This window comes from Lactuca sativa, chromosome 4 (genome assembly GCF_002870075.4).
Source record: "Lactuca sativa cultivar Salinas chromosome 4, Lsat_Salinas_v11, whole genome shotgun sequence".
Taxonomy (NCBI): Eukaryota; Viridiplantae; Streptophyta; class Magnoliopsida; order Asterales; family Asteraceae; genus Lactuca; species Lactuca sativa.
The window spans coordinates 315421555-315434433 of NC_056626.2; the positions used below are offsets into that span (position 1 = coordinate 315421555).

The 12879-nt window shown below is 37.7% G+C and overlaps 1 protein-coding gene across 1 annotated transcript; it reads right to left on the bottom strand.

The window, feature by feature from the left end:
* Positions 1-7479: 7479 nt before the first annotated feature.
* On the bottom strand, positions 7480-8547 carry LOC111913719 (uncharacterized). The gene has a single exon (XM_023909426.1). It carries the CDS (start codon positions 8545-8547, stop codon positions 7480-7482), a length of 1068 nt encoding a protein of 355 aa, XP_023765194.1.
* Between the last annotated feature and the right edge of the window lie 4332 nt (positions 8548-12879).

Below are 12879 nucleotides of genomic sequence, written 5' to 3' on the forward strand. Positions count from 1 at the left end.
GATGGTTAGTTTGTACTCCTTTGACTTTCAACAAGCCCAACATTGGAGAAATTGACTCCACTTTCCCATTCACCATTCTTCTGAGATTACAAGACTCGATCCAAGTATTCATGCTCCAGTTGAAGAAACCCACCATCGCGACTGCCTGTTGTTTTGCGACATCCTAACCACCGCCACAACTGTTGTCTTCTGAATCTCTTCCATCAACCTCCTTTTCATCTCCAAACTCACTCCCTCTCTTTGGTTCTCACTCCACCAACGAAGAGGGCCACCATAGCCGTCTGTGGCAGCCTCTCCGGCTCCTCCTGTCGTGACCCACCACCATCAAACACCCCGACACCACTGCTTCCTTCCACCTATTGCCTCCACTCCATCATCCACTTGCCATCACCTCCGCCAAGAAACACCGGTTGCCACCTCGTCTTTCTCTTTGTTTCGACGAGCAACACCAATCCCCGCTACGGTAAGTGTCGACCGACCACCAGCAGGCTTCTCCCCTCCCCCCCGCTCATCTTCCCGTCGAGATCAGGCAGAAAAGAACTAGCAGAAGCCCCAGAGCAGCGCTGCTGCACACTGCCGCCATACATAGCCACCACATACCACCGTCTTATGGAGAAGATGGTGGCTCGATTACCACTGGTCCGGGTCGTAAGGGGGAAATAGGGGAACCCAGATTGAGTTCGTGAAATCCGGGTTTGTTGGTATTACTTGCATCGAATATAACTGATTGGTGGGTAGATGTGGGATTTTGATTAAGAAGGAAGAGAGGAAGAATATGAAGTGTTCATCTTGGGTAAAAAGAAAAAGGAGAAGGAGGTGGGGGTATACGGTGGAGAGAGAGAGAGAGAGAGAGAGAGAGAGAGAGAGAGAGAGAGAGAGAGAGAGAGAGAGAGAGAGAGAGAGAGAGAGAGAGAGAGAGAGAGAGAGAGAGAGAGAGAGAGAGAGAGAGAGAGAGAGAGAGAGAGAGAGAGAGGGTGGGGCCCTTTAATTAAATAATTATATTTTTTTTTTTCTTTTTTTTAATAGAGAAAACCTCACAAATGGTTCCTGTGTATTGGAATGACGAAAATGTCCCTCACTTAACGGTATAAAGCTGACGGAGTTAGGCGGAATGACCATTTGTTAAAAGTTTTCAAACCACAGGGACCATCTGTGAGGTTTTTTGAACTTAAGGACTAAATTTGATATTTTCGGAAACCACAGGGACCATTTTTGAAGTTTTGTCAAAAAAAATTATTTTCTCCGGTTTGTATAAGTCTCACCACATAATAATCGCAAGGTAAAAATCATTACCTTGATTTTCGGTTTTCATGTATTTTATTTTCAATTCTCTAAGGATACTTCAAACTTTTTAAATAAAGATTGCAATCATTGCTCTTGATAGAAATAACAATATATTTTCATTGATTTTTTATTGTAGCATCTAACTTTTCTTTCATTTTATTGCAGGACTGAACTTTGAAATAACTAACCAATAGTGGTTTTCCAATACAAAACAATTTTCAATGTTGTAATAAGAAAAAAATTAATTATCATGCTTGACCTGAATTTCTGATTAGAATGTTCCTAGCTAAAACTCTAAGATTGGTTAATGCCATATAGACATGATTACATTCGATACATCACAAAGAGAATTTTTGGTCTTGATTGGCCATATTTTTTTTAAGAAACTGCCAACCATATATTTAGTAACCTCCAAAAGAATCTAGAGAAGAAAAAACAAATTGCAAAGAGTTTAAAGGGTATTGTAGCCAATTAATCCAATTGAAAAGCATTTCCTATTTTTCCTATAATACCATAAAAAAAGAAAACTCTCTAACAGAATAAAAAATTTCACTTTTCTTCATTTGTCATGTTCCGAACAGCAAATCCTTCCTAAATCTCCAAATACACCATATCGAAGCACAAACATTGCATCGATAATAACCTTTTTCTCTTAAAGAAAGCAACCCTTGATTGGCCACCATTAGATGCACTTTTAGCATCGGATTACATAATACTTTGTAAGCTTCAATATTGTTTAATCTGAGCTCCAATGTATGTTTTAGATTAAATGAAAGACATACCAATATACTTTTATTTTATTTATTTAATATAGTATATTGCTTTCTTTTCTTTCTAGTTGTGTTCTTTGGAAATTCTCTGAGAATATCATTTCCATACAAATACAAAGCGTTTTTAAAGCCTTCAATATGTTAAATAAAAGTTCTTATCTTTGAAAAGATACACTACAACAAACGGGACATATAGGGACGACAATTGTCGCCTCTATAGGTTCAAAAAGTCGTCCCTATAGGTGTATGGGGCGATATGTTGTCCTTATAGCTCTCGTCTCCATAGCCCCGTCGCAATAGATCTGTATTGTCGTCACTAAAAAAACTCGTCGCAATAGCACACCTATAGAGATGACATATCATCTCTAAAGGGTTCGTCACAATACTTTTTCCCATCACCATAGATAAACCTATAGAGACGACATGTCTTCTCTATAGATAAAACTATACACACGACATACACCTACCTATAGCAACAACAGATTGTGGCAGTAGATTCTCCTATAGAGACGATTTGTCGTCTCTAAAGGTATGTCAACATGTTTTCAGTTACACCCTGCTTTTTTTTCTATGTATTTTACCAGTTTTCACAATCTCAAAATAGCTAAAACAGTGTATTTACAAAATAGCTAAATCAATAAATTCAATTGCAACAAATAATGCTAAATGATTTTATTACATGTTTTAAAGCAGTACAAATTGAAGGAAGATTCTCAAACATTACATGTTTTAGAACTGTACTAATTCAGATCTACCAAACTTTACATCAAATTCTTCACTTGTCAGCACTCCCAATTTCATAGCAAGCTTTTGCAAGTGAACATTTGAAAAATATTGCAACAATTACATAAGTTATTGTTTGGAATTACCATGATCAAAATGAACAGTGATAATCACCTGAAGATCAATACAAATTTCAACTTTCATTTTTGTCCCTCTAAATAAAAAGTAGAGCTTTTTTGTTAAATATACTTTCAGCAGTAAAGATGCAGCTTGCCACCAAAAGGTTTCCTCCTTGCTTTAGAGCACTAGGATGAATAATTCATATGAACTATATCATATTGAAGGGAAATTTTTCTGATTTTTATGGAAGCCACGTTGCAGTATTGTATTTGTATAGCTTCTAGATAAAGTATCCAATACCTGTAATATATCAGGACTCTTTTACTCTTCTGCTGCAGAAATAATTGCTTCAACCCCTTCAATATTATACCTCTTTTCTGCATCCTACACATAATAATATAAAAAAACACAAACCAAAATGAGGGATATAACATGAATTGTCCCTAGGTTTGCAGTAAATGGCCCGTTTGGTCCTTAACTTATGTTTCTAAGTTGGACTGTCCCTATAGTTTGATTTTGTTTTACAGTTAGTCCCTTCCATACCTGAAATGACTGATATAACCTTTGCATGTTATTTTAACATTTTAATTTTTTAATTCTATTATTTTTATTAATATAACTATAATTAAAGTTCCCACCTTAGATCAAAACAAATTTATTTATTCCCATTTACCGTATCCTTCTTTCCAGCCGGCAAGAATGATTCATCGACTTCATCCTCTCTGCCAGAAACGATGACACCATGAAAACTCCATGCGTATCTGCCCCATGCCCCTCTCATCGGAAACCTTCTATTGAGGATATGCACCTGCGTTTTCTGATCACAGAAACCATCGATTTTATGGCTAATGGCGATTTTTTTTTTTTTTTTTTTTTTTTTTTTTTTTTTTTTTTTGTGTTTTTAGAGTTGGGTGGTTAGAACATTTATTCAAACAAATCAAATTCAACCCAGATCTAAACAACGCTTCTTTGTGTTCTTGAATTAAACCTATAGAATATAAGAAATTATGAGAAAACGTTTTGTGCTTCAAAGGGTCATTTTCTATAGATTTATGCGTTTTTATATTACTTCCTTCTGTTATGAAGATTAAATCCTTGAGTTATGAATTGAAGGAGTTGAGATGAAGATTGGGAGAAGGTGTGAGAGGGAAAGTGGAGGTCGAAAGGAGGTGACCATCTAGAGCTGTCAGAAACCTCCGCCTAGCCTTCCCTTTCTCGTTTTCCTCCCCTACAATCAAACCCGTCCCGTTCTTCCTCTGTATGAGAGACTCGTTTGATCAAATCTAAACTAATTATTTACATAAAAACAAAAACAACAACCGAAATCTGTCTGGCATTACAAAATCAGAGAAGAATATTTGAGAAAAAAGGTTAGAATAAGAGATGCTACTTGATGCCTTTATCCCTACAGAGAATTGTGGAAGATTAAGTTACAGTTCGAATTTAGTGTTAGCAGAAGAGATGGGGAATAAAGGTGGGGAAAGGAAATCATCGATGGTGATATGTGCGGCAGTCAAAGCGGCGGCGTAAATGATGTTTCCGACGAAAATCTAGAATTGTGTGTCATGTTTCTCTTCCTCCGTCGGCAGAACAGAAGCGACGATGTCTTTTGAAAGTGGTCGCTGGCGGTGGTGGGTAAAAGTTGGTCATCAGTTGACCGTCGTGGTCGATGATTTCGGTGGTGGTCCGGAGTTTCATTAAATGAAGGAATTGAAAGGAAATGGAAGGATGATTTTCCCTCCTAACTTTCCTTCCGATTTGGGAGGATTCTGAAAAAAAGAACAAAATAACTAATTTTCTTTTCATTTGTCTCCTTATTTCTTTTCTCTTCTCTTTCTTTTCTTTGCTGCAACTCGGGAGCGGGGTGTTAGGGTTTAAAAGAGAGATCATAATCATATTAAGTGGAGTAAATTAAACGAATGGTCCCTATGGCTTAGGGTAATTTGCACGTTTGGTCCCTAACTTATTTTTTTAACTCGGAAGGTCCCTACAGTTTGTTTTTGTTACACGCTTGGTCTCTGTCTTGCCTAAAAAGACTATTTTGCCCTTGATTTTTTAATTTATTTAAATAAACACACCCCCAAGCGCGTAACAAAAATAAATAGTAGGGACCAAGCGCGTAACAAAAACAAACAATAAGGATCTTCTAAATTAAAAAAATAAGTTAGGAACCAAACGTGCAAATTACCCTAAACCATAGGGACCATTCGTGTAATTTACTCTATTAAGTTGGGAAAAGAAGGTGTAGCTAAATGGGGAGTGGGGACGATGGTGGAATCGCTGGCGTTGGGGATCAATTTTATTCATAAAAAGTATTTTTTATTTATTAAATGTATTTTTATAAAACAAATAAGACATAAATAATAAAAAAATCAAAATAAAATAAATAAGGAAAATATAATCATTTTACGTCTGATAGGGACCAAACGCATAACAAACCAAATAATATGAACGGTCGTAGTTAAAAGAATAAGTTAGAGCTAAACACGCAAATTATATCAAACCATAGAAACCATTCGTGTAATTTCCTCTAAAGTCGATCAATGATAGTTTTTCGAAACATATATATTACGATTTAATTAATTATAATCCAATATCAAGCAACATGAAAATAAAAATACATAACATATCTAATGAATTAATTAAAAGTTATCGTCCACCATGCTAACACACCCGTTACTTTTCCCACCATCCTCCTACCACTTAACTTTTACCTTCAGTCTTCACCATGACAAACACCAACACCAACACCACCATAACAATCACAATCATCACCATCAACAATATCATCACTATAACCGCCACCACTGGCACAGCCACCGTTGCCCCTCCCTGCTTCAATCTTTCGACTACAGCATCACCACCATCACTATCATTATTACCAAAAACCACAACCGGAACTTCTCGTGTGTTGACACCACCATCTGCTCCGGCAGTGGCACTACTACCTCTTTCCTGCTCCAGTATCGGGCCTACAACCCCACGACTGCTACCGCCACCACCGCCATTAACCCTTTCCTGGTTGAACCTTTGCATTATTGCTTCACTAACATTTTTAACAGAAACCCCAACTGGAACTTTTCGGAATCTTATACTGTCACCTGCAACCGCAGAGTCACTGCCTCTAGGGCCTACCTTCCACCACCTGTTGGTGGGCAGGGCTAATTTAGTAACAGGGGTAAAAGAGGAATGAAAAGTAGCAGAATGCTTAACGCTTTATTAATATGACTGAAAGCTGTTACAGAGATTGCATCTAAAATGAAGTTAAACTAAGATACTTAAATAGGCTAAAAATAACAGAAAATCAGAAAACACAGCAACGTTCTTCAACAACTCAACGTGCCTTTTTATTCTCCTAAAATACCTGGTTAACATTGACTAACATTCTCCCCCTCAATGTTGACCTTCTTCTTCAGGTCCTCAACACCACTTCTGTTCCTTCTTCAACCCCCAAATGAATCATAGTCTCACTCTGGTCACTTAGCTTGGTTAAGCCTCGCAATTTCTTGACAAAGCCTATACACCCAAAAACCTTAAGGTGTTCAACCGACGGCTTTGAACCCTTCCAGGCCTCATATTGAGTCACATCCTTGAGTGCTTTTGTTCCAGTCCTGTTCAGCAAATACACCGAGTGTCGCACCGCTTCACCCCAGAATTGATCCGACATCGTCATGGCCTTGAGTAACGACCTCGTCATCTCCCGAACCGTTCGATTGCGGCGTTCCACTACGCCATTTTGTTGGGGCGTATGTGGAGCCGTTAGTTGTCGTCGTATTCCATCTCCTTCACAAAACTCCAAGAACTGGCTGGAGTTAAATTCTCCCCCACAGTCGTTTCTTAGCATCTTGATCTTATATCTACTCTCTTTCTCTATTTGTAATTTGAACTTCTGGAACATCCCAAACGCCTCGTCTTTGGTTTTGATCCGGTACACCCACATGTATCGGGAATAATCATCCACAATTAGTAAAAAATACTGATTTGTCGCCCTTTGTTGCAGGTGTGATGGGTCCACAGAGATCTGCGTGTAACAGTTGAAGCGGTTCCTTAGCTCTCCATTGGGCCGACTTTGGAAAGCTTTGTCTAGATTGCTTAGCTATCATACATCCTTCACACACCTGTGCTGGATGAGTTACTAGAGGCATTCCTGTCACCATCTGCTTTCGTGTCATCTCTTCCAGCATTCTGAAATTCGTGTGGCCCATACGTGCATGCCATAGCCATGAGTCATCAACCATATTCACAGCCAAGCACGTAGGCTTCCCAGGTGTGAGTTTTATCTTATATAATCTATTTCTTGACCTCTGTACCTTCATGATCAAACACCCAGCTTCATCATACATCCTCAGGAATTCCCTCTTCATTCCTATATCATATCCCTCCTCAGTCATCTGTCGTAGGCTTATTATATTGCTATGTAGAGCTAGAATATAAAATACATCTGGGATAATGAACTGATCACCATTTTTGCAATCAAACAGTAAAGTTCCTTTTCCTTTGACAGGAACCTTAGAACCGTCTCCAAATCTTACTTGTCCAGTCACTTTTCCATCTAGTTCTGCAAATAAATCTTTAGAACTAATCATGTGTTACTAGCCCCATTGTCTAGGTACCACATGTTGTTATGTTCTCTTTCCTTTAACTGGTTTGGATACACCTTCTCCTCATTCAGAAGAACCATACTTGCTTCTTCTTCTCCATGTACAGTTAACAGCAGGGCAGGTCTATCTTCATTTGCAGCTAAGTTCACCTCCTGATCTTGCTGCTTCTTGGCTTTACATTCAGAAGCATAATGGCCAAGTTCTTGGCACTCGAAACACCTTATATGGATTTTGTCTCGTGGCTTCCGGTTGGAGTTATTTGCTTCCTGTCGTGAACTACCACCAGAACGTCCGCCTCTTCCACGAGTTGACCCCCGACCCCGTGAACCACCTCTTCCACCTCTGTCACTACATGTACCTCTGCCCCGACCCCTGGTCTTGCTTGGACTTCGATGACTTGTGGAGCCCTCAGATTTTGCAAGTAACGGGGCATTATCACAACCTGAGTTTGCCTTCCGGAGCCGGAGTCGGTCTTCATAAGCCTTTAAGTGCCCAATTGCCTCCTCAAATGGCATAGACTCCAGATCGGAGCTTTGCTTAATTGATGCCACAAGATTTATAAACTTTTCCGGGACAGTATCAAATAGCTTCCTTACCAATTCTTCATCTTCCAGAATTGCCCCTGCACTTCCAAACTTTGAAATCATAACAGATAACTTCCCTGCATATTCATCTATGGTCTCCGTTTCCTTCATCTGGAGTGCCTCAAATTCGATTTTCAGTACCCGTAACCTTGCCTTTTGGACCCTCTCTGCACCCATAAATCGTGACTTTAGAGAGTTCCAAACCTCCTTGGCTGTCTTCTTCTTCGCTGCCTGTGCAAGCATCTCTTCTGGGATCGACCGGAAGATGAAAGCTCGAGCCTGCTTACTCCTTTTCTCATCCACAACCTCACCGGTTGGTGGCTCAATGGCATCCCACAAACCATGGGCATCTATAATAGCTTGCATCTTTATCGACCATGTATTGTAATTTGATGAGGTTAGCATCGGGCATTGAAGGGGGTATGGGCTGTCTTTGGGTGGATTAGATGTTGAAGCTACTGTCATGGTGTCGTATCTAATAATCTTGGGCATACAAACGATCAGAACCTTTAAGCTCTGATACCACTTGTTGGTGGGCAGGGCTAATTTAGTAACATGGGTAAAAGAGGAATGAAAAGTAGCCGAATGCTTAACGCTTTATTAAAGTGATTGAAAGTTGTTACAGAGATTGCATCTAAAATGAAGCTAAACTAAGATACTTAAATAGGCTAAAAATAACAGAAAATCAGAAAACACAGCAACGTTCTTCAACAACTCAACATTCCTTTTTATTCTCCTAAAATACCTAGTCAACATTGAGTAACATTCTCCCCCTCAATGTTGACCTTCTTCTTCAGGTCCTCAACACCTATCACCACCACCACCACCACCGCCGCCATAACTAGAAAATCCAGTGAGATGATCATCTTTATGGACATCAAAATGGAGTGACTTTGAAATAATCCAGTCTATTTGGGGCCCGACCGAACTCTTGGTTTTCAGAAACCTTACCAACGTTCTTGAATGGATTTGCATCAAATCTAGAGTGCCTTGGTGCTGCGCCTTGATATTTAAAGCCATGAAGTCCATTACTATTATCTTCCCTTTTAGGTTGATTGTAAACTTTTTCGCCGCCACCAAAAGTTATGTTTTTGCAATTCTGATCAGGAAGTAAAACATCGAAACGGCTATCGCGAATAAATGGGGTTACTTTTGTTGATGTTTATGTACTGATCTTTTGAGCATCCTCATCGGCGGCTAATCCCTGAATTTTTTCACCACCGACGACATTACTAGCACTAGCACATCCCGGGAAGTTTTCATCGGCGACAGTTGAAATTAGGCGTTTCTTATTTCACACTTCTCCTCCGTCTATTTGCTCCCTCATAATTTGGAAGTTTTACTTTGTGTGTTTCCTCACTTTGCCTCCATTATTTATTCCTTGACATTTAAGAGACCTTCGTGTACGGACGACTTTTTGACCGACGTCATCCTTACTCGTACGGACGACTTTTTGACCCATGCCATGCACGACTTTGTGACATTGGTTGAGATATACGAAAATCAACAAAACGTGTTTTGGTGAATTATCTAAATAGTATATACTACGTATTAATTAACAATTGAAAATAGATGTTTTTAATTACACTGTTATATATATATATATATATATATATATATATATATATATATATATATATATATAGCTGTTCATATGTTTAAACTAATTATATATATATATATATATATATATATATATATATATATATATATATATATATATATATATATATATATATATATATATATTCTCTCTCACGGATCTTCGACCTTTCGTCCCAAATCGTGAGTACTTCTATCTAAGAGTATAATAGGGCTTGTTATGTGTCTAATAACCAAGAAATCATAAGAAAACAACAAGATCAAAGAGTTTACGGCCCAAGAACACCTTGGACCGTAAACCCTTCTTTAAGGGCCAAAAGTGTGCCCTAGTCCATTCCTTTCATTATGAAACTAGCCTAGACTCGTACCCTAATGTGTGTAGGACTTGAAAGCAAAAAAACACCATGTCCATAAGAGATTACGGCCGCAAAACCTAAAGGAATTGGTCCTAGGGCCGTGAACTCCTCAAAGGAGTAAAAGGGTGCCCTAATCTCTTCCAAGGACTAAACCATCAAGTAGAAATACTTCTAAGGGACATGTAAGGCTTCAAATAGCAAATGATCAAGGGCTTAAGATATTACAGCTGTAAACTCAAGGGTTTACGACCGTAAACTCCTTTTGTTATGGTTCTTGGGGAGTAAACTCAAGAATGGGGTCCTTTGGAACCCTAAACCCACTAGCTTTGTCCTACAACAACTTAGATGAAATCCTTAGGGCTTATAACACTTATATAAGGTGTTTAGCATGTTCTAGGATGTCTTAACATTTTCAATTAGTAGTTAAAGACTAATTGGGTACATATATGTGTGATTATATGTTAACTAGGATCTTTGGGTGTGTACAAGTCTTCACTTGACACTTAGCAATCCTACATCGTTCAGTTCATCCAAACCACCATCTACAGGTGAGTTCATACCCCTTAATCAATGTTTTAAATGCTTTAATGGGGAGGGGGATATAAGTAGAAAACAACATGCTATAGAATCAATCATATGTGATTCATAACTGTGTTTTCATCCAACAGATTTCACATGCTTTAAAATGTGATAGATGAAATCGTTTTCTGTCTTAAAATGTTTTGTTATCAAATGATTACCTTTGAAATGTTTATAAAATGACATCAAGTCATTGTTAATTATTATTCAAAACTATTAAATGTTTTACAAAACCTTTTTCATGTCCTTGGTCAAATCTATATCTATACACTTATGTTCATATATATATATATATATATATATATATATATATATATGTATTGATATGACAACTTTCATTCTTCATTTAGTTCCCACACTCTTGTGTAGCAAGGGTGTATAGACCTTCATGGACCACAAATACATTCCAGTAAAATATTATAAGGATAGTTTAGGGGATACAAAACATTATTCTTATTACAAGGAATCACACCAGAGTCAGTTCATTCATGAGTCTATACTAAATGCTATATGAAGAGATACACTTACATGGATATACTTACATGGATAATTGTACCTAGAAACTATATGATGAGTTACTATTACAAACGATACGTGTAGATTAGTTCTGTCTATCCTAGTACAAAAGGATAATATACGGGACTAACCATTCTGGCACCCACCTATTAGAAACAGAGGTAATGAACATCTACGGATGCCTACGGTTAATACTTATACTAGGGGTACCTTTACGGGACTAACCATTCCTTCGACCTGCTGTTAGCTACAGAGGAAAATGAACATCTATGGAGGTTCAAGGTTAATACTTTTCGGCATTCACGATGTCGTGTTTATCCTAATATAAAAAGATAATGCTCATATATGGCTATATTTACCCTATTACTTTTATTTTGTGATATTTTCACATAAACGATGAGGTAGACTATATATTGTTAATAGTAGTCATACAGGGGAAAAACCATCTTTGTTACAACAATACATTCATGTCTTGGTAGAAGACTACTTTCAAAACATTCGGGTCTTGGAAGAAGACTACTGTTATACTAGTAGGAAATATGGGATTTTCTTGGGTTTTCACACTTATATCAAATGTTTCATTCAAAACATTACATGGCATTCATAACAACTTTCCAAAACTGAGCAATGACACTTAAATACTTATGAATTCACCAGCTTTATGCTGATCTACTTTTTCAAAATAACTTGTATTCTCAGGTCACCAGTAGACAAGTACGATGACCAGGTTTTGAGAAGACGGAGCACAGAAAAGACTCATCCTTTATTTTGATTACATATTTTGGTGTCTTATTACAATGAAAGAACATACATGTATTAAAACTTTACTTTTAATGAAATGGATGATGTTGTTGCTTGTTTACTACTTTACACTATTATGATACTTCACATGACGTCCTCCACCCTTGAACGTTTCCGTCGTTCTTGGTTTTAGGGTGTGACAGAATCGTTAGCAAAAATCTCATTGAGAACTTGTTTAGTCGTTTCACCACCACCTACAGCAGTTGGGGTGTTATCGCTCTCTTTCTCAGGTGTCGGGCCTACCACTTTATCATGATCACTTATAGTACTACCACCATAATCATAGCTAGCATTTCGATTGAGATGACCGTCTCCATGGATATCTAAAGCAGCGACTCTAAAGTAATCGAGCATATTTATGACGGATGAGTACAATTATTAATATTGATTGCTTGTCAGCTCATGCACTGCACTGTCCAACCTTTTGACCGAAAAACATTAAAGATTTAAATCAAACTAGTAAAAAAGCTTGCGAGTTTCCGCGCACTTCCACGTGCTTGCTAAAATAACAATTTTATATGGCTAAACCTAAAGGAATCAAGGGTTGGAGATGGGTGAGTCTACACTTTCATAACTGCACATTAGCTTGAACTCGTAGTAAAAACGTCTTGTGTTCTTGCTTTGTCCAAGGAACACCTGAAATTCCATAAACAACCATCTGTTATTGGTGATAGCGTTTAACTAATGTAAGATAGTTAGGTTATCCCTACTATGATCACGCCAACAATAGCAATTGCAACCTAAAAAAAATAGCAACATAGTTTCATTAATTTGTTTATTATAGCATTTTATTTTTAAAGTAGAATGCATTAATAAGAAAGAAAGTGAAAGTAGATTGTTATAAAGCAAAATAAATCAAATAACCTCATAAGTTTGAGCAACTGATCTTTAACTTTAGTGTTTGGAAAAATAGTTTTAAAGTGTGTGTGTATTTTTCTATATA

What these genes read in the sequence shown, in the direction of transcription:
- LOC111913719 (XM_023909426.1), bottom strand. Translation starts at nt 8,547, where the DNA reads ATGACAGTAGCTTCAACATCTAATCCACCCAAAGACAGCCCATACCCC.